This window comes from Halichoerus grypus, chromosome 11 (assembly GCF_964656455.1).
Source record: "Halichoerus grypus chromosome 11, mHalGry1.hap1.1, whole genome shotgun sequence".
In the NCBI taxonomy this organism is placed as follows: Eukaryota; Metazoa; Chordata; class Mammalia; order Carnivora; family Phocidae; genus Halichoerus; species Halichoerus grypus.
This window is the reverse complement of record NC_135722.1, coordinates 24,061,575-24,088,479: the sequence shown is the minus strand read 5'-3', so window position 1 is coordinate 24,088,479 and position 26,905 is coordinate 24,061,575. Positions and strand designations below refer to the sequence as shown.

At 39.6% G+C, this 26,905-nt stretch overlaps 1 protein-coding gene across 2 annotated transcripts in view; it reads left to right on the top strand.

Annotated features, from left to right (window-relative positions):
- TRIM44 (tripartite motif containing 44) overlaps positions 1-26,905 on the top strand; it is a 110,336-nt gene that overhangs the window by 24,607 nt on the left and 58,824 nt on the right. For both annotated transcript variants that reach the window (XM_036106705.2, XM_036106716.2), the window contains one exon: positions 21,047-21,286. In XM_036106705.2, the coding sequence (XP_035962598.1) occupies positions 21,047-21,286 (240 nt within the window). The remainder of the gene's footprint in view (positions 1-21,046; positions 21,287-26,905) is intronic.

Below are 26,905 nucleotides of genomic sequence, written 5' to 3'. Positions count from 1 at the left end.
ATAAAGGAAAAGTCAAATAAATTTCCCCCAAGCTAACCACTATTAACAATTTGGTGTGTAACCTTCTAGACATTTTTCCCTGTGGAAATATACCTCTAAAATTTTTTACAAGAATTATACTGCACCTATGGTTTTATTACACAGAATATTTTGGACATTCTTCTGTGTCAATAATGTAGACTTAATTTTTCTTCTTAATGAGAAGCCTCATTTTGTCCAAAATATTTGTCACATGCCCTTTTTTCTTCCAGACCAGTTGTTCTTAACCTTTAATGTTCATAAAAATCACCTGGAGAACTTACAAACTACAGAGTGCTGGGCCCACCCCCACAGTTGCTGATTCAGTGGGTCTGGGGTGACTAGAGGCTATGCTGACCCTGGTGATTTTCCTTCTCTCTTGTTTTGATTTTTTTTTTCATTCCTTTCAGCAAATGGCCAGAAGAACCCTTATAAATAAGTCTAAGTGATTTCAACTTCAAAAAAAAGTGAGATCCATAAAAATCCAGGCTTAGAAAACCAACAAATTGAGCGGAGGTAGCAGAGGAGCAGGGGAGAGGAAAGGGAGGTGGCCTGCGGCTGCTTGAGAGGACAGGATTCCTGTAAAGTGCCATATCCAGCAGAGAAGCAGCAGGGCCCAAAGAGTGAGAGGAGTTCTGGTCAGGATTTACAAGGATCAAGACTCATGCCATGGGACAGGAGTGGGTTGAGTTCTAAAACCAGAGGAACAACAGGAGACACCAAATCCCAGCCACTAGGGGTGAGCCTGAGGACAGGAATCAGAGCCAGTGGTGGTTGGGAAATAAGGCACAGAACCAGGTTAAGTTGTGTGCATGCACTACTGGGTTTTACCCCAAAGATACAAATGTAGTGATCCGAAGGGGTATGTGCACCCCAATGTTTATAGCAGCCATGTCCACAATAGCCAAACTATGGAAAGAACCCAGATGTCCATCAACAGATGAATGGATAAAAAAGATGTGGTGTGTACACACACACACACACACACACACACACACACAGGAATATTATGCAGCCATCAAAAAACCCGAAATCTTACACACACACACACACACACACACACACACACACACACACACACAGGAATATTATGCAGCCATCAAAAAACCCGAAATCTTACACACACACACACACACACACACACAGGAATATTATGCAGCCATCAAAAAAACCGAAATCTTGCCATTTGCAATGACGTGGATGGAACTAGAGGGTATTATGCTAAGTGAAATAAGTCAACCAGAGAAAGACATGTATCATATGATCTCACTGATACGAGGAATTCTTTTTTTTTTTAAAGATTTTATTTATTTGACAGAGAGAGACACAGCGAGAGAGGGAACACAGCAGGGGGACTGAGAGAGGGAGAAGCAGGCTTCCCGCCGAGCAGGGAGCCCAATGCGGGGCTCGATCCCAGGACCTGGAATCATGACCTGAGCCGAAGGCAGACGGTTAACGACTGAGCCACCCAGGCGCCCCACGAGGAATTCTTAATTTTAGGAAACAAACTGAGGGTTGCTGGAGTGGTGGGGGGTGGGAGGGATGGGGTGGCTGGGTGATAGACATTGGGGAGGGTAAGTGCTATGGTGAGCGCTGTGAATTGTGTAAGACTGATGAATCACAGACCTGTACCTCTGAAACAAATAATACATTATAAGTTAAAAAAAGAGAGAAGATAGTAGGAAGGGAAAAATGAAGGGGGGGAGGTCAGAGGGGGAGACGAACCATGAGAGACTATGGACTCTGAGAAACAAACTGAGGGTTCTAGAGGGGAGGGGGTGGGGGGATGGGTTAGCCTGGTGATGGGTATTGAAGAGGGCACGTATTGAATGGAGCACTGGGTGTTACATGCAAACAATCATGGAACACCACAGCAAAAACTAATGATGTAATGTATGGTGATTAACATAACGTAATTAAAAAAAAAAAGTTGTGTGCATGCAGGTTGCTATGGTGAGCCCTGTTTTAAAGGATGCATATCTCCAGGGATCTAGAACTTTGTATATAATGGAGAGAGTATTTTTAAATTAAACAAACAATCTTTGTTTAATTTAAAGTAGTCTTTTAAATAGTAAGCCATCCCAATGTGTTTGATATGATCCAGTTTGCAAACATATTTTTTTCAGTCATACTATTCAGAAACATCTATTGCACAAAGTAGGATTTTTGTCTGTAGATTTCTTATATTTATGATAGACTTTAGGGAAATTAAAAGATGTAGTTAATCAGGTATGTGCATGTGCATGTCCGTGTCCATACCTGGATTTTTAAGAAATTGAAGGTATTCTGAGTTCTTTAAAACTCTCCTGTGAAGTGACTGTGCAGTTATCTTTCATAGTATACCCAATGGAAACTGAAGCTCAGAAAACACATGGAGTCCCTTCCCTCCCTTCCCACTGCCCAGCCTCTCAGAAAGCACTGAACCAAAAACATAACATGCTAAACTCAATCCAACTAACGTCTTACTATGCAGTTAATAACAGCCACTCTCTCTGTTAGTATTGATTGCTTTTCTTTCCATCTAACATGCGCTGTTCCTTGTTCCTATGGCTGGTGTGCTTGAAACAAACAGAAACACAGCTGTGTATCACGAAATCATACTAATCTTACAAGAAGTTATTCTCAAGAAAAGTGCCTTAAACTCAAGCCAAGTGGCTCACATTATTCTCTCAGATTGAAGTGGGATTAAACATGGGACCTAGCCATGCTAACACTGCCTAAAACATATCAGGTTTTTTTTTTCTGTATTCAATCTCTGAAGGTGTTCTTACTGAAGTTTAAAACCAGAGAATTGTCTAGCAACATGAAATTAAATAGATCTGAGAATTGTTTTATTTTTATTTAGCATTTACATGGCATTTTATAATTGCAAGAGAACTTTACAGTCCATTTTAGTAGCTGATATCCTTGACATGGAACATAGCCCAGTTCTTCACTCTCCTGTGCTAATCAGACTCTTGTTAAAATGATAGGTTCCGGGGCTCCTGAGTGGCTCAGTCGGTTAAGTGTCTACCTTTGGCTCAGATCATGATCCGGGGTCCTGGGATCAAGCCCCATGTCAGGCTCTCCACTCAGTGGGGAGTTGGCTTCTCCCTCTGCCCCTACCCCTGCTTGTGTTCTCTCTTTCTCTCAAATAAAATAAGTAAAATCTTAAGAAAATCTTAAAAAAAAAAAAATTAAAAAAAAAGACTCATTAAAGAAACGATAGGTTTTGCATGTACAAAGAGTAATGGATATAAGCAAAACCTACTTGAATTCTTGTTAGTGTCCTGTTATTTACCAGGGTCAAGCCAGGCTTCATGCTGGTCCTTGCCTTGTCCCAACACAGAAGCATTCACTGGGGCAGTGTTTATGCAGCCAACTGAAGCAGAGAATTGAGCTGCTTCAGTTATCAAGTTGATTCATTCAAAAGTGTTCCTTCGGTTGGAAAGTTATTAGAATTATTGACCTATTTCTATACTTTTCATAAAAAAAAGAAGATGTAAGTAGTAATCTTGAAGGGCATTCATAGTGTTTTATCTCTGTACCCTCAAGTCCTAGCCTGGTAGTTACTAGATGATGTAATAGTAATAGATACGCATGGTAATAGATATGCGTTATCTATTACAGTAACGCTATAAAAGAAATATTATTTGTCCTTTTTTATGGAGGAACAATCCAAGGTTTAGAGGGGGTAAAGAGCTTGCTAGTAAGTGACAGGACTAGGACTTCACATGTGTCATACTTCACGTTCTTCCCCTGCACACAATTGTTGAACCCATAGATGAGTAAATATAGAAGTATGTGCTGTCCTCATTAGCAGTATGACTCTTCACTGACTATTTTTCCCTTACATTCTCCTTCCTACCTGCCTTTACTAGATAGGGCAGCCCACAACCCCAGGATCCAGGACTGGAGAATGGCCTTTTCCAACAGAAAGTATGGGGAGATGGAAAGGAGTTGTGACAGCCCAGAGCATTTAGCACTGGAAAAATGAAGAATTGAGGCTGGTGCTTCAGTAGTTTCCCGTTAGTGATGGAGGACACCAGATGGGAAAATACCTGTGCTGTCTCAGGCCTGAGCTAGGCTCTGAGGCATGGAATCCACCGAGGAGCAAATGCAGCCCCTTTTCATCCTCTGTAGACACTTGGGTGGTAGAAAGAGGAGAAACAAGCTCTTTGCCCTCCTTCACCATCCCCCTGCCTTTATCAAAACAAAATGAAACAACTTCCCCTTTTACCCATCCCCCAATTATAAAAGTGTTACATGCTGTCTAGAAAATTGTGGAAAAAACAGACCAGTATATAGAAGAAGAAAAAAAATCTCCCTGCAGTCGTTTGTAAACTTTGAGTACCTCTTTTTTCAATTTAATTTAATCTTATTTAAATTCAATTGATTAATATATGGTGTATTATTAGTTTAAGAGGTAGAATTCAGTGATCCATCAGTTGTATATAGCACCCCGTGCTCATTATGTCACGTGCCCTCCTTAATGCCCATCACCCAGTTACCCCATCCCCCCACCCACCTCCCCTCCAGCCACCCTCAGTTGGTTTCCTATAGTTAAGAGTCTCTTGTCATTTATCTCCCTCTCTGATTTGGTCTTATTTTATTTTTCCCTCCCTTCCCGTATGATCCGCTGTTTTGTTTCTTAAATTCCACATATGAGTGAGATCATATGATAATTGTCTTTCTCTGACTTACTTAGCATAATACCTTCTAGTCCATCCACATGAGTACCTCTTTTTTTAAATGCAGATTCTTGAGCCTCACCCAGAATATCTAATTTGGTGGTTCTGAGACTGCTTTTTTAATATACAGCCTGGATGATTCTAATGCACATGGTCAATACATCACACTTCAAGACACACCTGTGAGAAAACTGGTTAATATCATGGTGCTTTGCCTTTCAAATAGAGAATTAGTATTCTCTCTCTAGATAACTATTATTCTGTGTGTGTGTAAGTATATATACAATTAGATAACTGTATATGTTTTTGTGTGTATAGACATGCATACATAGTTTGTATCCTGCTTTTTCCACCTGACATCATCCCTTATAAACATTTTTATCATTTGAATCCACTTCAGTCTTTGAACTGCAGCTTAGAAAACTAAAATCCTGAAGGCCAGTCTGCCATTATTGCCAAATGGAAGTTTTACCCAATATGGCATTTCTGTCTTCTTCCTAATAGCATAAGCACACTCTGAGGTTTGTTTTCCCCAGACATGCCAGTAACAGTCTAAGATTATTCAGAAATTTAGTTAATGCAAAGTCAGACACACAGTCATGCAGTCAGCCCCAAGCGGTCCTTTTGAAGCATCCCCCCCTGCTAGTCAGGGTGTCTCACAGGATGGGACTAAGTGAATACATGTAGGGCTCAGTGGGAAGTCTGAGGCCATCTGCAATCCCCCGCTTTACAGCAGAGGAAACTGAGGTGCCAGGAGGCCAAGCGTTCCTGCCCGAGGTCACCCAGGCAGTAATAGCAGAGCCGGAGCAGGTTGATGGTTTTTAGGACTACAGTTCTGTAGTTCTCTCAATAAAGAGAAGTTTTCCGTTTGTCAAGGATGTGGAAAAATTGGAAGTGGTACAGTCACTTTGGAGAACAGGCTGGCAGTTCCTCAGAAGGTTAACATAGAGTTGCCATATGACCCAGCAATTCCATTTTTGGGTACACACACAAGAGAAATGAAAACATCCACACAAAAACTGCACCCCAGTGTTCATAGCAGCATTATTCATACCACCCAGACTGTGGAAGCAACCCAGCAGATGACCAGGTAAGTAAAATCTGGTCTATCCACACAGCAGGACACTATTTGGCAGGAAGGAAGTGCGGTGTGGATACATGCTGCAATAAGGCTAACCCTCGAAAGTGGTGCTCGGTGGAAGAGGCCATTCCCAGAAGACCTCATACTGAGTGATTCCATTTGTGTGACATGTCCAGAGTAGGGCAGATTTCTACAGCTAGGAATAGACTTGTTTCCTGGGGCTGAGGGAGGTGGAGAAATGGGGTGGGGGTGATTGCTAAGGGCCGTGGAGTTTCTTTTTGGTGTGATGAAAATAAAATGTTCAAATTGATTGTGGGGTGATCGCACAGCTCTGAATATACTAAAGACCACTTTAAATGGGTGAATTGTATGATATGGGAATTCTATCTCAATAAAGCTGCTGAGAGAGGGTGAGAGATTTCCTTCTGAATCACTTTTGTTAGCCCTTCACTTGAAGTTCCTCAGAAGGCTAAACATAGAGTGGCCATATGACCCAGTAATTCTATTCATCAGTGAATAGTCTTTCTTTCTCCTTTCTTCTAGGCAGGGATGAGGGGCAGAAACCCGATGTTAGCTTGTCAGGGAGAGGCAGTATTCTACAGTTATTACCCACGTGGGCTCTGGATCAGACCGCACCTGGTCACATTACCTCCAGTGTTGACCACCAGTTCGACCTCAGGCAGATCCTGTGCTTCATATCGTCATGTCTCAGGTTTTTCATTTTTTTCAGCTGTGAAAGGGGATAATTGTATATACTTCACAGGGTCGTTAGGAAGATTAAATGAGATAATCCATTTAAAGTACTTAGTACAGCATCCTGTCCAGGGTGGCGGCTGCTAGCCTTCTCCTAGTCCTGAGATCCACCCCCTCTTCCAGCAGAAGGCCAGGGGTCCATGGGGGCAGCAATCCCACACCCATAGTTCAGGAGGCCTTCGGATCCTTGCGAGAAAAAGAAGCCACGTGTTTACAACTGACTAGATTCTATACTTAGATCAATTAACACTTCCTGGGATTAATGACACTTTAAAGGACCACTGCTACCTCTTTTGAGTGATAATAGCATTCAGATAAATTGAGTTAAATCCCCACAGTTGGAGCCCCTTGGTTTTGCTGCCTGGCTGGCTGGCTGACTCTGGGCCTTGCGTGGCTGCCTCGCCTGGGGTTAGTTCACTGTAGCTCCATTGCCCATTCAAGTTGAGGCAAATATATCTGCCTTGGGAGTTTACAGCTGTGTGTCCATATATTCCCAATAGAAACAAGAAATCAATGCATAGAAGCAATTATGTTTATTGTTATGGAGCAAATTCTCTAGTTAGCAAAACTGCCTGGTGCCAAATTAAAAGAAAAATAAATTAAGGGTCACAAAAGAAATTAAGTGTCACATTTAAGAGACACATTAGGAGATATGTCCTCACTTTAAACACCACTGAGATTCTTGTTCTCTTCCTACTTCCCCTTCCTGCTTCTCCTGTAGCTTTACCCTTTGGTCATCCTCTTTCTGTTGGGCACCAGAGCTCTTAATTGAAGTACTGTACAAATAAGCTCTAGGCGTTTTGAAACTAGGGTAGGCATGGTTTCTGAGCTGCCTGGTGGGCTGGAGCATTGTTAGAAAGCAAAGGGATTGAGCTTTAAATGGCTTAATAAAATTAACACATTGTGATGTCCTTTTCCCCCTGCTCCAGCTCCTGTCTGCACTGACAGGAAACTTGATAATATACTCTCTGCCAAAGCTTGAAGGGCTTATTACGTGACCAACAGGGAGAGGGGAGGGGAGCTGTCAGGACTCCCCCAAAGCAGCCACACTTCATGTTGCCAGTGCAGGATTGTATTTGACATTTAATTTAGGAGCCTGGGTGCCTAGATATAAAACTTTACTGTGATAATAGTGATAAAAACCACCCAGACTTATATTTAAGGGCCTCCTCTCCTGTCTCCCTTCTTCCCCTTTTCCTGTTAGTTCAACCTCTCATTCAGCTAGGAAATAAAACTCAGGTCTGTTCAAGGAAAAAGATGTTTTCTTTGATAACTTAAGGCTAGAGTTACAGAGTACAACTCTCAGTCTACCTCAGGTCTGTATGTAGATGCTTATGTGTGTATATAAAAGGCAAAATTTGAGAATCACATCTTTCCTGACTGCTTTTAGCCAAAGGACAAAATCCATCTGTAGCTGTAGAGAATGTCCATTCAACCCAGTGATTTAGTTGATGACTACGCTTTGTTGAAGGGCTTCTGTTTAATTCTGTGGCCAGTGAAATAGAATCTTTGATAGCTCCTTAATTCCTAACTCAACCTGATTAGCTAGACATTATAATCTCCATTTTACAGATCAAGAAGCAAAGATTTAAGAGGTTTAATGACCTAAGGCTAATGATGCCAATAAATTGTCTTTCTATGATTGCTATATAGAATTGTTAGTAGTTGTAGGAGGTTACTCACTTTTACCTATGGAAGATGGGTTGGGAATAGTATACCAGTAGAGAGTTTGTTCAGACTTTCGGGGAAAAAAAACTATTGAGTATGACATGCTTGCTTTTACTATGGTGGAAGAGCACAGGTGTTGGAGTCAGATGACCCGAGTCCTCTGGCACTTATTACCTGTTGATTTGCCTGAGCCTTTAGTGTCATCTGTAAGCTAGGGCTAATCATATTATACTTTTATTATTGAGTACCCTGAAAACAGAAACTGTTGAAGAGGAGATAAATAATGGAGGATCGGGCACCTGGATGGCTCAATCGGTTAAGCGTCTGCCTTCAGCTCAGGCCATCATCCTGGGATGGAGCCCTGTATCGGGCTCCCTGCTCAGTGAAGAGCCTGCTTCTCTCTTTGCCCTTAACCCCACTCATGCTCTCTCTCTCTCAAATAAATAAATAAAATCTTAAAAAAAGAAAGAAAGAATGGAGAATGGTTAGCATGGCCTTTAGGGGCCCCAAAAGTATTTTAGCAACGGTAGTTAGTTAACAAGCCCTGTGGTTCTTAGGTAAGCAGATTGTTAGCTGCTCCAGGGATCTAATACAGTTTTAGTCTGCAGAAGAGAGACAATATGATGGAAGCAGGTTGTGAGGTTGACTATACCTACAGACTGTGTGTGGGAGCGGAGGGGCAGAATGTGACCTATCCTTCCTGCACTCTGTGCTTTGCTGCAATATCATTGAAGTAGACTGTATCTGATTATATCAAACTAGAAAAGGCAAACATTGCTCCTTGACAGCTTGTGGCCATTTACTAAAACTGAGGCAAGGAGCTTCTGATTGACATCCTTAGTCTTCACGCCTAGGTCGTATGAGAAAGTCGTTCCTGTGTTCCTTTGGGAAATTAGCATCTGCACTCCCAAGGTTGTAGGCTCTTTCTCTAAGAAAACTAATTGGGGACTCTTTATCTGTGAAAGCTCAGTGGGGGGTACCATATGAAAAGCACACAATAAATGTTTGTGGTTACTGTTATCTGGACCAGCAGAATAGTTCTGCCAATGTTTCTATGTGCCCAGAGAATACTAAATTCTTTTTATGTATTATTTTGTGTAAACTTCACAAAAATACCTGTGAGAATGATATTATTACCTCTGTTTTACAAATAAAACTTTCACCTTTCTGAGCTTCAGAAGCATTGAGTTAGCAGAGTCAGTACTCACATCTCTTTATCACAACAGACTCCATGAGGTTTACCATTTGGACAGCTGTAACAAAGAAGACTGAGACATACATCTCAGTGCCCTTTCCTGAGTGTTCCTAGTGGTGCACAGTTGTTTGGTTTCGATAGTACACAAATAATTGTGGCTTTGCAGGGAAAATGTTTGGATAGAGAAGTGGAATAAAGGTGGAGGGATGAGTCTTGTTTTCAAATTGCTTTAATCTTCAGCAAATAATATAGACATGCTTTGTATATTCAAGTCTAAAAGGCTTAAAAATAATTTGTTTAGTTCCCCTGAAACTTTCAGTGTCAGTTCCCACCTCCCACTTCCTATGGGATAATTTCTGAAGCAGAAACTGTGTTTCTAGCTTATGCACAGGTTAAGATGGAAGAAAGGCAAGAAAACAAAGTGAAATAGTTCTCACTCATTCTTATTACAGGTCCTGGGTGTCTCTGGGGACTCCTTCTTCTACTTTCACATTTCTACAGGGGGGTCACCCAGAATTCTTTTTCTTTTCACTCAGGAAGAGTGGTGTTCAGAAGTTTGTGATTGCTTTCTTTATTGCCACCCTGGAGTCAGGCAAGATGAGAAGCATCTAAGAAGCAAGCAGTTGTATCGATTCAAAGGGAGCCTAGCATTCTTGTTGAACTTTTCTCTGGTGCATCCGGTTCAGTGCCATGACACTGGGTTCCACATCACGTTCTCATGGCGATAGAGTCATAGCAGTTGACAGCATGAACGGGCAGCCCTGGGAGGAGGGGATGCTTGGCAGGGATGCCACAACCATAGTGGCTAGATCGCCATCTCTCACGGTAAGGGCTGGACCGCAGTCTGCTGTGACCATGTCTCTCTCAGGTGGCTTCATAGCTGATTAGCAGATTCAGTTCAAATGTTTGTTAGGATCTTTCCAATACAAAGCCTTTAGATAATATAGTCCTCAGTCTCTAATGCTGTGTGTGCATGTGTGCATGTACATGTATATTCATATTTATATTTGGGGGAGGGAAGACCATGAAAGGGAGGAGATTCAGAAGAAGCATACTACAGGTTCATATGCACGAAGCCGTTGAAGAACAAGCGTACTTAGGCTCAAGGACCAAAATTTATAGTCTCAGGAAGAAGCACTTTGGCAGAAATAGAGGAAGGCTGGAGTATTCTGATTGAAATATGGGGCTCCTACCTGAGCTGAAGGTACAAGCCAAACCAAAGACTGTATAAGACAAAGCTAAGGTCTAAACACCAAGGAGGAGATAGAGGGGATCACCCGGAATCTCTTTCAGCAAGTTAGAGGTGCAAATGAGAGTGGGAGTGGGCTAAAAGGCCCTGGGGCAAGGGGGCAGGTGGAGCTAAGATGGAGCATTTGGGTCTAGAGACTGGATAGAGAGATTTAGTGGAGAGTAGTCTGAGGGAATGCAAAGAAGGGGGTTTTCATAGATACAAGGGCAGACTTCTTCAGTCAGTGTGGTGGAGAGGCAGATGTGGGATGGCTTCTGACATTTAATGTACTGACCACCATTTTGTGCAAGAGCCCAAGCAAAGGTGTCATCGTTTCTCCTCCAGATACTAAGTCAAGAGACCTGTTCCTGGTGGAGAAAATAAAACTGAGCTCCAGAATTTAGAGCCTAGGTGATTTCCTAAACCGTGGTGGTGTTAAGGGGGAAGGCAGGGAATAGGACAAGGTCTGAATGGAAGTTATGGAAGAATAATATTGTGGTTAAAAGGAAGCTTGTGTAGTCAAACTGTGTGGGTGCAGATCCCAGCTCTGCCACTTACTCTGTGTATGAATTTGGGCAGGTTTCTCACCCCCTCTGAACCTCAGTCTCTTCATTGGTAAAATTGATAGAATAATAATTGTCACCACTTGGTATCTTTGTGACGATTAATTGAAGTAACACGTGAAATGCTTAACGGTAGTACCTACTATCTGGGCACTCAGAAAAGGCAGCAGTGATAACAATGAGGAGGAGGGAGAGGACTCAGTTTGAGGCTTAATGGTTCGAGTAATAGAAAAGTATCCAGGCAGAGACAGACATCAAAAGAAATTGTGAGACTGGAGGCCTGGAGAGAAAATCCAGGTGTAGGAGCCATCTCTGTGGAGGGAGGAGTTGAATTGCAAAAGTGGGATGAAATCACTAAGATGGAAGTGTAGAGAGAAAGTGGTTTGGGCCCCAGAGGACATTTGACAACGTCTGGAGGTGAGGGGTGATGCTACTCTCACCACCTGTGTAGAGGCCAGGGGTGCTGCTGTATATTTCACAAGGCACAGGACATTTCCCCTACACAAAAAGCTATCAGCTCCAAGTATCAATAGTGCTGAGGTTGAAAAAACCCTGGTTTAGAGGAGTTTTTCTAGTCATCTAGAGAGAGTATGTAAAATTGTAGGGATGGAGCTGATAGAAAGCCAGAGGAGTCCAGGGTCACAGAAACCCTGGAAGGAAATTAAAGACTGAGGGGCATCAGTAGTGCTAAATGCTACAGACAGGTCAGTAGTGAGATTAAATAGAGTTGGCGACTAGTAGATTCTTTATTGGTGTTTATGACAGCAGGTTTTATGTGACCTTCTAAATAAGCTTGGTGGTTAAAGGTGGGAGGAGGGTAATTGCTTGATAGGGCAGCATTGTCAAAGGAAAAAGGTTATTTTATTCTCTTTACACTTACTTTGTTTCATCTTTAGAATTTCTAAGGCAGATTTCTAGTCCCCCAAAGCCCCTCTTGTTTAGGTAACAATTGTGATTAGAGACAAATCCAGATTGGTGAATTACTGCTCCAAGAATGCAAAATTTATGCAGTTGTATCATTTTAGAGATAAAAGGAGAACTGGCTCTTCATTTTTAGTAGCTCAGGAGCCTGAGGCTCTGAGAGATTCAGTGATTTGCCCCAAGTCACATAGCTGGTTGGTTCCAAAAGACAGGACTAACACTGAGGGCCTCTGACTTCTCATCCTGAGCACTCTCCTCTATGCCGAGTTGCTTTCCAGTGGTCTAATACTGGTTCTCAGGGGCTCAATTTCCTTTTCAGTAGCAGGATGCTCTATGGAGTGGTTGTCAGAGCACTGACCTGGAACAGAGCTGACCTGAGGTGAATCTTTGCTCCATAGTTTACCTGCTGCATAACACTGGCCAGGTGACTTAATCACTGTGGGCTTCAGTTTCCCTAACATAAAATGAAAATATCATTGCCTACTTGAAAGATGAGAAACACATATGTAATAGCCTCTGGCACACTGCCTACACGTGGTAGCTCTTTATGTTTTCATCTTCATTATTCATAAGGCCCTGTCTTTGTCATGGATTAAAGGACAAGAGAATGTCCAATGACGGAATCAGTCCAAAGTTAGGCATGCCTTCTCTTTTCACCCAGCATCGCTCCTAACTCCATCTCCCACTTTATTATATGAGCTGTATAATGAGGGTTAATGCCACTGTGCTTATATAATGTCCTGAAGCAGATGTCCCTCTAACATACTGTAAGGATGTCCATTTCTCATTGATGAGCCTGGTAGTTCTCTAAAGTAAGTGGCTTCACACTTTGGTCACTCATTGGATCACCTAGTTAGATCTTTTTTAGAGTTTTTCAAGACACTAAAATCTGCTCTTTTGAGGAGCCTCAGGATGACTGAAGCTCTCATAGGAGAACCTTCTTTTTTTTTTTTTTTTTTAAGATTTTATTTATTTATTTGACAGAGAGACACAGCGAGAGAGGGAACACAAGCAGAGGGAGTGGGAGAGGGAGAAGCAGGCTTCCCACAGAGCAGGAATCCCGATACGGGGCTCGATCCCAGGACCCTGGTATCATGACCTGAGCCAAAGGTAGAGGCTTAACGACTGAGCCACCTAGGCACCCCCATAGAAGAACCTTCAAATGACAGGAGCAGCATGTGCTAAGTGCTTGGCTGTTATGGAAGCCATTATTTTAATGGGCTTAAGTTGAAAAGGGCTTTAAAAAAAACTTTGATTTCTTATAGAAAAGGGAAGTCAGATTAGGAAGGATCTAGTATTAACTGGGAAGGCAAAGAATGAAAATGTTGACATGCTTGAGATGAAGGTTCAGGTGGAAGAACTATCCTGCGTGGCCCTTTGGATGGTCACTCCACCCCCATGCGCCCCTCCCCCACGTTCTCTAGGCTTCATTTCAGTGGCTATTTAGTTTTCTCTTTTGATTGTATTAATTTTTTTAAATAGACTTTTTTAGAGCAGTTTTAGATTCGAAGTTGAGCAAAAAATACTCAGTTCCCATGTACCTCCTGCCTCCACACTCTTACCCTTATCCACTATCAACATCTCACACCACAGTGGTAGATAAATTTGTTAACGATCAATGAACCTGTGTTGACTCATCATTATCACCCAAAGTCCGTAGTTTACATTAGGGTTCACTTTTGGTGTTGTATATTCAGTGGATTTGGACAAATGTATAGGATGTTATCTACCATGATAGTATCATACAGAGTATTTTCACTGCCCTAAAAAGTCCTCATACTCATCTTTCCTTCCTTCTAGACTTACGATATCTATGGAACTTTTTGCTATCTCCATAGCCTTTCCAGAATGTCATATAATTGGAATCATACAATGTGTAGCCTTGTTTCATATTAAATTCTTTAATTTAGTAAGATGCATTTAAGGTTCCTTCATGTCTTTTCATGGCTTTCTAGCTCATTTCTTTTTAGTGTTGAATAATATTTCATTGTGTAAATGTATCGCAGTTTAGTCATCTGTTCACCTAACTTCAAGACATCTTGGTTGCTTCCAGGTTTTGGCAGTTATGAATAAAGCTGCTGTAATACCCATGTGCAGGTTTTTGTTTGGACACACGTTTTCAACTCCTTTGGGTAAATACCAAGGAGCATAATTGCTGGATCATATGGTAAAAGTATGTTTAGTTTTGTAAGAAACTTCCTAACTATCTTCTAAAAGTGGCTGTACCATTTGGCATTCTCATCTCTCACCATTGTGCTCTATATCCTCGTCAGCATTTGGTGTTGTCAGTGTTTGGAATTTGGCCATTCTAGTAAGTATGTAGTGGTACTTTACTGTTGTTTTAATTTGCATTTCCCTAATGACATACGATGTTGAGCATCCTTCCTGTGCTTATTTGCCATCTGTATATCTTTGGCGAGATGTCTGTTCAGGTTGTTGGCCCATGTTTTAATTGGATTCTTTGTTTTATTATTGTATTTTAAGAGTTCTTTGTATATTTTGATAACAGTGCTTTATCAGATGTATCTTTTGCAAATATATCTGTGGCTAAGTCTGTGGCTTATCTTCTCATTCTTTTAACAGTGTCTTTCACAGAGAAATTTTTAATTTTAATGTAATCCAGTTTATCAAGTATTTCTTTCATGGATAGTGCCTTTGGAATTGTATTTAAAAAGTCATCACCATACCCAAAGTCATCTAGATTTTCTCCTGTGTTATCTTTTAGGAGTTTTATAGTTTTGCATTTTACATTTAGGTCTGTGATCCATTTTGAGTTAATTTTGGTGAACGATGAAAGTTCTATGGCTAGATTAATTTTTTTTGCACATGTGTGTCCAGTTGTTGTAGCACTATTTGTTAAAAAGACTTTTTCTATTGTATTGCCTGTGCTGCTTTGTTCAAGATCAATTGACTGCATTTATGTGGGTCTATTTCTAGACTCTGTATTCTGTTCTGTTGATATATTTGTTTGTTCTTTCCTCAGTTCCACACTGTCTTGATTACTGTAGCTTTATCATAAGTCTTAAAGTTAAGTAGTGTCCTCCAACTTTGTTCTTTTCCTTTGATATTATGTTGACTATTCTGCATCTTTTGCCTCTCCATGTAAACTTTAGAAGCATTTTATCAATATCCACAAAATAACTTGTTGGGATGTTTTATTGGAGTTGTAGTGTACCTATGGATCAAGTTGGGAGAACTGACATCTAACAATATTTAGTGTTCTTATCCATGAACATGGAATATCTTTATATTTATTTAGTTCTCCTTTGATTTCTTCCATCAGAATTTTGTAGTTTCCCTCGTACATATTTTCTTAGGTTTATACCTAAGTATTTGATTTTGGGGGTACTAATGTAAATGGTATTGTTTTTATATTCAAATTCCAGTTGTTCATTGCTGGTATATAAGAAAGTGATTGATGTTTGTATATGAACTCTGTATCTGGCAACCTTGCTGTAATTGCTTATTAGTTCCAGGAGTTTTTTTGTCAATTCTTTCAGATCTTTTACATAGACAGCCATGTTATTTGTGAACAAAGACAGCTTTATTTCTACTTTCCCAGTCTGTAAACCTTTTATTTCCTTTTTTGTCTTATTGCACTACCTAGCACTTTCCAGTATGATGATGAAAAGGAGTTGTAAGAGGAGACATCCTTGCCTTGTTCCTGATCTTAGCAGGAAAACTATAGATTTTCACTAATTTTTTTTTTTTTTAAGATTTTATTTTTAAGCAATCTCTGCACCCAACGTGAAGCTTGAACTCACAACTCCAAGATCAGGAGTCACATGTTCCATCAACTGGGCCCGCCAGGCACCCCTATAGTTTTTCATTATTAAGTGTGATGTTAGCTGTAGATTGTAGATATTTTTCATGAAGTTAAGACAGTTTCCCTATAATCTGGTTTGTTGAGAGTTTTTATCATAAATGGATCTTAGATTTTATCAAATGATTCTTCTGCATCTATTGATATGATAATGTGATTTTTCTTCTTTAGCCTGTTGACATGATAGGTTATATGAACTGATTTTCAAATGTTGAACCAGCCTTGCATACCTGGGATAAATCCTGCTTGGTCATGCTGTATAATTTTTTTATACATTGTTGGGTTCAATTAGCTAGTATCTTATTGAGGATTTAACTTTTTCTTTAAGCTTCATTTATTTTTAAAAATTACTGTTCAAGAAAAAATAAGTGTTACACATTATTATAGAAAATTTGGACTGAAAGTGGAAAAAAAAATACTCTTAATCCCATCACTCCGAAGTAATCACTCTCCATCATTTTGGTGTATTTCTTACAATCTTTTGTAATAGAAATATTAATAACAGCAACAGTAAATGTTATTATTACTTCTTTGGGTGGATACAGAGGTAGAGACCCCATGGTGCTGTATTTACACAGTGGAGTAATGAAAGGAGGTAAAGAGGATATACATGACTGCTTTTGTCTGCATTTTCTGATGAAGATGAGAAAATTGGTTTAAGGAAGAGATTAAATGGTCACTTTAATAACCTTTTCTTTTCTCAATACCCCCATTGTAAAATCCAAGCAACTGAGGCTTCTAACCAGGTTGTCAGGAAAATATTTGACCGCACTCAGAATGTTAGTAATGGAATGTAGTTCATAGTTCATGTCTGCTGTATTTCTAGACTGCTGTGGATAATTTTCCAAGCCTTAGGAATGAGCATTGGTTTTATTCACGAATAGTGGCTATTCTTCTCATACACGAAAGATCCTGAAAAAGGACTTTGTCCTCATCTCTTCCCTCACCTGCCCTCACTGGAGCCTGATAGAGATTTGGAAAGCACTGTCTTGGAGCAAAATGCCAGAATAAATACTGGAGGCTGTGCAGAAGCCTTAACTTTGAGATTCCCAACCTGAAAGTTTCCATGGACACTGGCATGTTGGGAAGGCACTCTGCTGGTGGGAGTGAAGACAGCTTGTAGCATCTGAAAAAATTGCATTTCCTGCTTTTTTATTTTTCTATTTTAGAATAGTGGCCATTCAGAAGAGAAAAGGGGGAGTAAAAGTGGACTTCTTGACCTTTTGGGGAGGTATTTAGAGTCCTCACAAACTATTTCATACAGTTCACACTTTTTAAGATCGTTTTTGGAGTAGGCTCCTTTAAACTTACTTGCAAGGAATTTGGCTAGTAGAACAAGTATTTCTGAACTCTTCAATCAACGTAGACTCAAATGTTTTTCTTTTGTGTAGCTTCCTGCTCCTGACCCTGTTCCATCTTTCTCAGTTCATGTCAGCAACACCTTTCTGGAACAAATCTTTCTTAAGCTATGATGCTTTCTAGCTAGTATGCCTTTTTTTTTTTTTTTTTTTAATAATTTGCCTATAATAGAAAACTAAATAAAATCTTAGTTTTCTACAAGCCAGCTAGCTAGGAGTTAATGGCTTGCAACCCATGTCAAGCACATTGAATGGTGTTGTTTTTAAGTATAAGCTCTTAATTCAAGGTTTTATGTGTTTAATTATGTATGTGTAAAGTGCCAGTCTGTATGCCTCGTGGGTCCAGCCTAGCATGGAAATATTAACTACAAGATCATATAGAAAGTAGCATGGGATGAAACTTAACTCTTCAGATGTGTATCATTTATCCCAAGATTCACTTGGAGGGGAATAACATCTCAGTGGGGATAATAACAGAGCTGCCTGTTGACCAAGGAAACATCTCAGTTAAGAAGAAATAAGTTTGAAGAACCTGAAGCAGGCAGAAAGGGATCATAACAGGCAATATATTGTAGCACAAAGTATACTGGACTGGACCAAAGGAAAGCTGGTTTCTAAGCTTGACATGTATGTGTGTGTATGTGTGTGGCCTATAAATTGAGGAGGTTGGACTCAGCTCTAATGAGAACAGTCAGATCTTCACTAGTTATGACTGTTCACATATAAGCCACCCAATTTTGCAAATTATAATGCTGTGTTTAAGTAATTTTAGTAAAATGCTATGTTTAAGTAACACAGATTTTCACCCTAATACGACGATAACAAAGATATATCAAATGGCTTGTAACCTAGGACTTTAAAGTTTCAACAACTTAGGGGCCAGTTGACCAAAGGGAGGAAGCTCCTATTAGGGTTTCATTTGTGTAGAGGACCCAGGTATCACAGGGGAGATTTTGCTGGAGGCCACTACCAGTGCCCTAGGAATTACTTTGAGGAGGGGGAGATTTTTCTTTTAACCAGAGTAGTTCTACTTTTGGTTCTGTTATGATTTAGGGTTCTACATTAAGATTTTGTTTAGGGTAAGTAAAGTTCTGTGCCTCTAAAAAAGCTTGTTCTGTGATACACCCAGGCTTCTCTTCTCTGCATATGTAGAATTTTCTTTTTACTGACACTGTATGTAATACAGTCAGGAGTATCAGACTGTCACTCTCACCTTTCAGGAGCTGTAGGATAGAGGCTGAAGAAATTCTGAGAAACCTACGCAGAAATGATGTCAGTGGCTCTCAGGTAGCAGGGGCTGACAGAAAGGGTCTGCTGCTCTTGGAGAACCGTGAAGTTTGTAGCAGAATGGAGTTTTGATGGCAGGGAGGTGAAATGAAGCTTGAAAGGGAGTTTTGAAAGCTGTTTCGCTCCTGCCATTGGTAAGAGTCCTTTCTCCAGAGTACTCAACCTACTATATGCCAGGTCCCCCAGGGAGTCTCTCCTTTGGCCTCTGAATGTGAATGGAAGCTATGACCCAGAAATTTGTTCTTACCATTTTGAACTAGGTTGGAGAATATCTTTTTGTTGATTAGTAGAGAACGGGGGTGAAAAGGATAAAGGTTTTAGAGAGTAGATTATTCTGCCTTCAGTTCTTATTTGTGGCCTGATCTGTATAAGATAAACTGTACAAAATAAAGGTTGAGAAATCTGTGTAAAACAATGGGAAATAGAGAATTTGATTTTTTTTTTTTTAAGCCCTATGATTTCGTCACCTACTGCAGTCTGGCCACACCTTTCCTGACTGATGTCAGCTTCTGACCTGAACCACATGTGTATGTGAGGGCTAGTAAAATAGGTTGCGAGTCAGTTTTTATTGTGTTCTCCATTTTTAGTCACTTGCAGCTGTTAAAGAGATTTTCGCAGGCATTCAGAAAAGTTCATCTCTTAGCTAAAATTTGCTAGGTTTAGTCTCTAAGAGAAGGTCTTAGGTCTTTATAAGACCTAATTTATTTCAGAGTTTGAGATCCATTCATAAAAGGTCATCATAAAGCATAACAACCTTGAAATAAACACACTAAAAATAAAAAGGAATTACATAAATAAGCACAAATCACAGTTCTCAATCTGATACAGAATTTGCGGGGACATTAATAACATTTAACACTCCCCCTCCCCTTTTCCTTCGCACCAGGGAGAGTACCTGCAGAGAGTATAATGAATTCCTGAGGGCTTATGTCACTTAGTCACTTGATGTGTGAAGAGAGACGTGTCCTACAGGCCTTATTTTGTATGGACGTTCTTATGGCAGTGTTACAAAAGCTGCTTAAAGTATCAAGCCTCTTTCAGTTTTTAAGAGGCTAATTAAAAATGGCCCCATCTTCCCCTCTTCTGTAGACTTTCTCTTCCTCAGTCTCCTTTTTAGGTTTTCCCAGTTTGGCTTTCCTTCCCGGAGACTGTTCTAGTGAACAGAGCACCAGACTGGGAGCAGGAAGATTGGTGTCCCCGGCATCTTCTCCAGGTGCCCTGCAGCTGCGGCTGTTCCCTTATCTGGCAAAGAAAGGGATTCGCTTAGGTGACAGCTATTTTCTCCTTCCTCCTTCTGTCCACTGCTCTACCTTTTCCCTTTTCCCTGCCATAGTTACCGTGCAGAGTTGTTTGAAAATATTCCTAAAATACACATAGTTGTGAGGAAGCATCAGTAAGTATAGTTACTGGTAAGATACAGAGTTTAGAAGTTCTTATTTTGGTAGTTTCTCACTTTGTTTACCTTATGCCCCAGCCAAATATATCCTGCAGCCATATTTTATTTGATCTGCTCAGTGGTTGCTATAAAATAAATCAATAATATATTTTTACTCATCAGAGAATAAACATTTTAAGGATTGGCATGATCTAATATTGGTGAAGGTATAAAGAAATGCCTACTTTCACACATTGTTGTGGGAATGTAATTGGTACATCTTTTTTGGAGGGCAATTTGGCTTTATCAGTCAGTATTTTTAGAGTATATAATAAATTGACTCGGTGACTCTAAAAGTCTCTAAAAAAATTCATATGCGAATATTAAGAGATATATCCAAGGATGTTCATTACTGTGTTGTTTGTAATAGCAAAAATTTGGAAATATCCTGTATTTCCATTAAGAAGGGAAATATTTAATGGGTACATTTATCTTTTTATTTATATATATAAATATTCATTGTATATATCCACATCATACAGACATTAAAAATAATATGATGAAGTTGATCTGTATGTACAAACATATTTTAAATAGAAAAGCAAGACCCAGAACCTAATGTTCACTATGACCCATTTATATAAAAACAACATAATTGTCTGTATATGTATATGTGTATAACTAGATAGAAAGATGGCTGGAAGGATACATACCAAACTGTTAATAGTAATTACCCTCCAAAGAGAAAAATGGTATTCAGATGGAGAGAAAAGAGGAATTTCATTTTTTACAATTTACACTCACCTATTAAATTGTTAAAAAGTAATCAGGTATTGCTGGTGTAAAAGTGAACAAAAGGAAGAGCAAAAAGGGAAGGAGGAAAAGAAATTACTTCCTAAGACTAAAAGAGGCAAAAGGATTACTAAGAAATTCATCAACAGTATTATGGGAACATTGTTTAGAGGATAGTCCCAAAATTTCAGGACCATGTAGGAACCATGGTTGGTTTATATTTTGGCCAGGGCTGCCTAGCATTTACAGTACAGTTCTATCCTTCCATTCTTTGTATGTCCAACTTACTATTTTTACTTGTTTGTGTTCTGCAGGTAACCCGGGACCAGATGAAGGTGTTTATACAGCAGGAATTTAAGAAAGTTCAGAAAGTGATTGCTGATGAGGAGCAGAAGGCCCTTCACCTAGTGGACATCCAGGAAGCAATGGCCACCGCTCATGTGACTGAGATACTGGCAGACATCCAGTCCCACATGGACAGGTTGATGACTCAGATGGCCCAAGCCAAGGAACAACTTGATACCTCTAATGAATCAGCTGAGCCAAAGGCAGAGGTAAAGGAGAATGCCTGCAATTATTAGTAGCAGGAGGAATAGGAGGAAACTGACTACTATGTTTGTTAGCTCTGGAAATTCTCTTTTATGGTCCTTAAACATGAATGAATTGAAAGCTTAGGGTATAGGTATTTAGACTGGTGTGTGAACCAGTGTGGAAGCATTGGCTGCTAGGGCCTGCACCCAGCAATTGGGCCTGGCAAAATATTTGTCTACCATGACTTAAAGGAGTATAGTCAGTAGGGCAAATACTAACTGCAGTTAAGGAGGGAAGCCAGAAATCAGAGCCAGAGAAGAAGGCAATTGACAGATTCCAAGTTGTGAAATGAGCCTATAAATAAAGTCATCATAGGGATGAGAACAGGGTGAATGAGAATGTCAGGAAGTGGAGCATAAAGCAGGCCAGAATGAAAGGTTTTGGACTGATTGTGTGAATAGTAAAAAAGTGCCTTAGTCTGGTTTTTATATGGAGCCAACTGCATAAATTGGGGGCATAACTGTTAGATTAAAGGAGGCATGTGGCACTGGAAAGATCAAAAAAGGTGTGAATGAAAGACACAAAGTAAATGTTGAATCACTACATATGTGAGTCTCTGTATTCATTGTTATTTAGTAACAGGCAAAAAAAGTCTTAAACATTTTATCAAACAACATATTCAGGCATTTAGAATATAATTCTAAAATAAAATTTAAGATAGCTATTTAAAAAAATATTATAGAACTTATATTTCACCCACTGGGGAGAAGCTTTTGTTCATAAGGTTTCATAGTGTTATGTTGAAAATTCTGGTCAGGCTTATGCCAGAAGGGTAGGTCCTTCTAGAAGAAAACCTAGGCGAGTCCCATGGACTCTCCAGGACTGCTACTGACTCACTGAGCTTACTGCTTAGCTAGCAGTCTTGCCTTGGCCCAGGAGAGCCTACATACAGAATAAATGAGCCGACAGAACAGCCAGGTTATCATTCAAGAGGCAGGTATTGTCTGAGCCATCTTGACAAAATGTCAGAGACCGTTGGACAGTTATCTGCTTCACTCATCCAAGGTTCTTGATTAATTTTCATCAGTGTGTGAAAAGAATAGAATGTCTTGTTCTTTTCATTTTATCCTCCGCAGGATGAAGAAAATATGTGCCTAAATACGTTTCTAGATAGGCAAGAGAGCATTCTATATTCATCATTTAATTTAACCCTTATATATCAGCATTCATTATTTCTGTTTTACAGATGGGATATTGAGATGCAGAGAACTGCAGAGACACTGAGCCAGTGTCATTTAGTTAGTAGAAAACAGAGCCAGGATTCAGATTGAAGTCTGTTCTATCCCAATGCCTATGTGTTTTCCCTACTATGTGCAGTATGTCAAGTGTTCCATTTATATATGTGGGAAAAATGAAGAGAATCAGTGCCCTAGACAGCTCTGTGTTCCTGAGACCTTTTATTTTATTTTTTTAAAGATTTTTGATTTATTTATCTTTGTGAGAAAGAGAGCATAAGAGAGCACGAGTGGGGGGAGGGGCAGAAGGAGAAGCCGACTCCTTGCTGAGCAGGGAGCCCGATGTGGGACTCAATCCCAGGACCCCAGGATCATGACCTGAGCCGAAGGCAGACGCTTAATTGACTGAGCCACCCAGGCGCTCTCCTGAGACCTTTTATAGTGTGGAGGTGGTCACTTTGTGTCTTAAACAAAAAAGTCAACCAGAATTAACTCAAAGGGATCAATGGCATGACCCTGTCCCAAATTCCCCCCAAATCGGAACCCCACATTTATTCTCTGTGTTGAGTAGGTTGTTTTTTCAAAAATAAAGATTTATTTTTGAGAGAGAGTCCCCTCTCTTTTATTTTCATTTCAAGTAATGAATTTAGTCCCTCCCCAGTATTAACCATCCTCTAAGCACTTCAGCTGCTCAACTGCGCTATGCTTGTTAACTCTGATGGAATTACTCCTAGGGATGCAAAACTGGCAAGGCCAAAGGACCAGGCTGTGGACAAAATAAGCTATTAAAGACAAAAAGTAGCATTCAGCTGGCTAGAGCTTTTACAAAGAACTGTTCTCATCTGATAGCCTCTCGCTCCAGCTAATCTGGTAACTTACTGATCAGTTCAAATCTCCAGTACCTCTTTTTCACTCAGCAGAGGAATTCTTTTCTTCCTTTTGCATGTTATGGATTTTTTTTAATCACCTGCATTTCGTATTTGGCCAAAAGAGTCTTCCTCCCAACATTTTATTACGAAAATTTTTGAACATATAGCAAAGTTGAAAAGATTTTACAGATTACACCCATACACTTCCACCTAGATTCTGCCATTAACATTTTAATATACTTGAATCATGATTTACACATAGCCATCTTTCCAGCCTTCCACTCTTTAATGCATCTTATTTTTTTGATGCATTTAAAATCGGATTGCAGATACTGATTCTGAACAAGATGGAGTAAACATATTTCACTTTATTACTTCCACTAATCACAGCAAAAATTCCTGGACAAAATATATGTATATATATGTATATTTATAAAAGATTTTATTTATTTGAGAGAGAAGGAGCATGAGCAGGAGGAGGGGCAGAGGGAGAGGAAGAAGCAGGCTCCCCGCTGACCTGGAAGCCAACGCAGGGCTTGATCCCAGGACCCTGAGGTCGTTACCCAAGCCGAAGTCAGATGCTTAATCAACTGAGCCACCCAGGCGCCCCTGGACAAAATATTTAAGTCACCTACCAGAAGACTCTCAAAAGTGAGAAAAGATGGTTCTGACCAGGGATCTTGGGATTTGAGGAACTACATGGCAGTGAGTTCCCTGGGATTTTTCTTGCTTCCTGTATATCCTGGCCTGGGTGCCTTGCAAACTGGAAACTATAATGAGCACAGACAGAAAGAAAATCTCCAAGAAAAGCCTGCTCTCTGTAGCCAAAGAACTAGGAAAAGGGCAGTTCAGCTATAGAGAAACGTTTTGACCAATCCTGCCTATTCTGGAAACACACCATGAATAAAACTATACCCTTTCCCAGCCCCAGTTGGCACTGCAGGAGTGGAGCCAGTGGGGTGGAAACCTATCTGTTATCTTCTCCTGCAGTAATGAGTTATCATTCCTTTTCCCTGGAGCCTTTAGGTAAAAGTTTGACTTCTGTCATCACCCCTGCCCCTCTCAGGAGTCAGTGGTGCCTGTCTCCCTTGGAGCCTAAAGGTAAACTCTTACTTCTACCCCTGCCCTGCAGTATCAGGAAGGAAATAGTATCCCTCCCCTTTGGAGACTGTAGATGGAGCTCTAACTCCTCCCTCCCACCCCTACATTAACCAGGCAATGTACATCCCCAACTGGGTCAGTGAGTAGAACCTTATCTTCCACTCTTGTCCTGTAGTAATGAGTTGGTACCCTCCTTCTCCCTAGCCAGCACTGTGGAGATGATAGCATGGAGTTTTGTCATCTGAGGGGGGCAGATCAGAATAGCATTGCAGAATCATTTAAACTATATTGATATTTGAACCACAGTCCACAAACCTGATCCAGGACATGTGTTCTGCTTCTTTCTTCTTTTTTTTTAATCATAATTTTTATTTTCATTTTATTTTGTTTTATTTTTTTAAATTGAAGTATAGCTGACACACAGTGTTCCATTAATGTAATAGGACATGTGTTCTGAATTTAAATATGTTGACTTCTTGCTAGAATAGAAGATTTAAATAGGAACCAGATTCTTAAATACTCAAAATGTTCAGGATACAGTCCCAAATCAGTCATTATACCAAGAACCAATAAATCTCAACTCTAATGAGAAAAGACTATCTAATGAGAAAAGATGCCACCGCCAGGATGACACAGTATAGAGTTATTAGACAAGGATTTTAAAGCTACTGTTTTGAAAATGACTTAGCAATAACAAACTCTGGAAACAAATGAAAAATAAAAAATCTCAGCAAAGAAGTAGAAGATATAAAGAAGGGCCAAATGAAAATTTTAGAACAGGAAAATACAATAACTGACATAAAAGATTCACTGGATTGGCTCAGTAGCAAATTGGAGATAAGAGAGGAAAGAATTGGTGAATTTGAAGATAGAGATCCAATCTGAACAACCAAGAAAAAAGATTGAAAACTAACTGAAATTGAGTCTTCAGGACCTGTGGGACAATAAAAGAAGATCTAACGTACATGTCACCCATGTCAGTAGGGGAGGAAAAGGATTGTGGTGCTGAAAAAATTGAAGAAATATGGCTCAAAACTTCTAAAATTTGGTTGAAAGATATAAACTTAGAGATTTAAGAAGTTAAGTGAACCCAAGCAAGATAAATTCTAAGAAATCCATACCTAGACATATCAAAATCAAAGTAATGAAAAGGAAGGACAAAGAAAAAAATCTTGAAAGCAAATTAGCCAGAGAGAAATGACACAATTAGCTATGGGGAACAATAATTTGAATGAATGTAGTATATATAAGATATTTGCTCTATATCTGTTGAAATGATTATATGGGGTTTTTTTCATTATTTTATTGTAATGGCTGATTATATTGGTTAATTTTACAATGTTAAATCAACCTTGCATTCTTGAAATAAACTCCCACTTCATTATTATGTATAATCTGGGTTCAATTTGTTAGTTTTTTATTTTATTTTTTTTAAAGATATTATTTATTTGAGAGAAAACAAAGACACAGAGAGAACACAAGGGGGGGGGCTAGGAGAGAGGGAGAAGCAGACTCCCCGCTGAGCAGGGAGCCCACTCCATCCAAGGACCCTGGGATCATGACCTGAGCCAAAGGTAGGCTTTAACGGACTGAGCCACCCAGGTGCCCCTCAATTCGTTAATTTTTTAAAAAGAATTTTAGGTCTGTGTTCAATGAGGGATATTCATCTGTAGTTTTATATTTTTATAACATCATTGTCAGGCTTTGGTATTAGGGTTAGCTGGCTTCAGAAAACAAGCTGAGAAGTATTCCCTCGTCATCTATTTTCTGAAAGTTTATGTACAATTCGTGTTATTTCTCCCTTAAATAGTTGGTAGTATTTACCAGCAGAATCATCTGTCCTGGAGTTCTTTATGTGAAGGTTTTTGATAACCAATTTAATTTCTTTAATATAGAGCTATTCAAATTTTGTTTGATCTCATGTTTATTTAAATTTTAATTTGTGTTATATTTAAATTGTGTTATTTAAATTTGTGTTGTAACTTTCAAAGAATTTGTTGGTTTCATTTAAGTTGTACTTTTTAGTGTAAAGTTGTTCATACTGTTTTCTTGTGATTTTTTTAACTGTCTGTAGCATCTAGAATGATAACCCATCTTTCATTTCTGATACTGATAATTTGTGATTTTCTCCTTTTTTTCCTTGACAATCTAATTACCATTTTATTAATTTTGTTAGTCTTAAAGAACTTTTTGACTTGCTAATTTTTTCTTTGTTTTCCATTTTGTTTATGTGTGCTCTTATTTCCTTTTTTCTGCTTATTTTGAGTTTACTTGTTCTTTTTTCTAGCTTTGTAGATGGTTGATTTTACTACTTTTTTATGTCAGCTTTCAAAGCTATACTTTTCTCTCTGGGCAGTGCTTTAGTTGAATCCTAAACTCTGGCAATGTTTTCTTTTCACTTATCATTCAGTTTGAAATATTATTCATTTACTTTGTG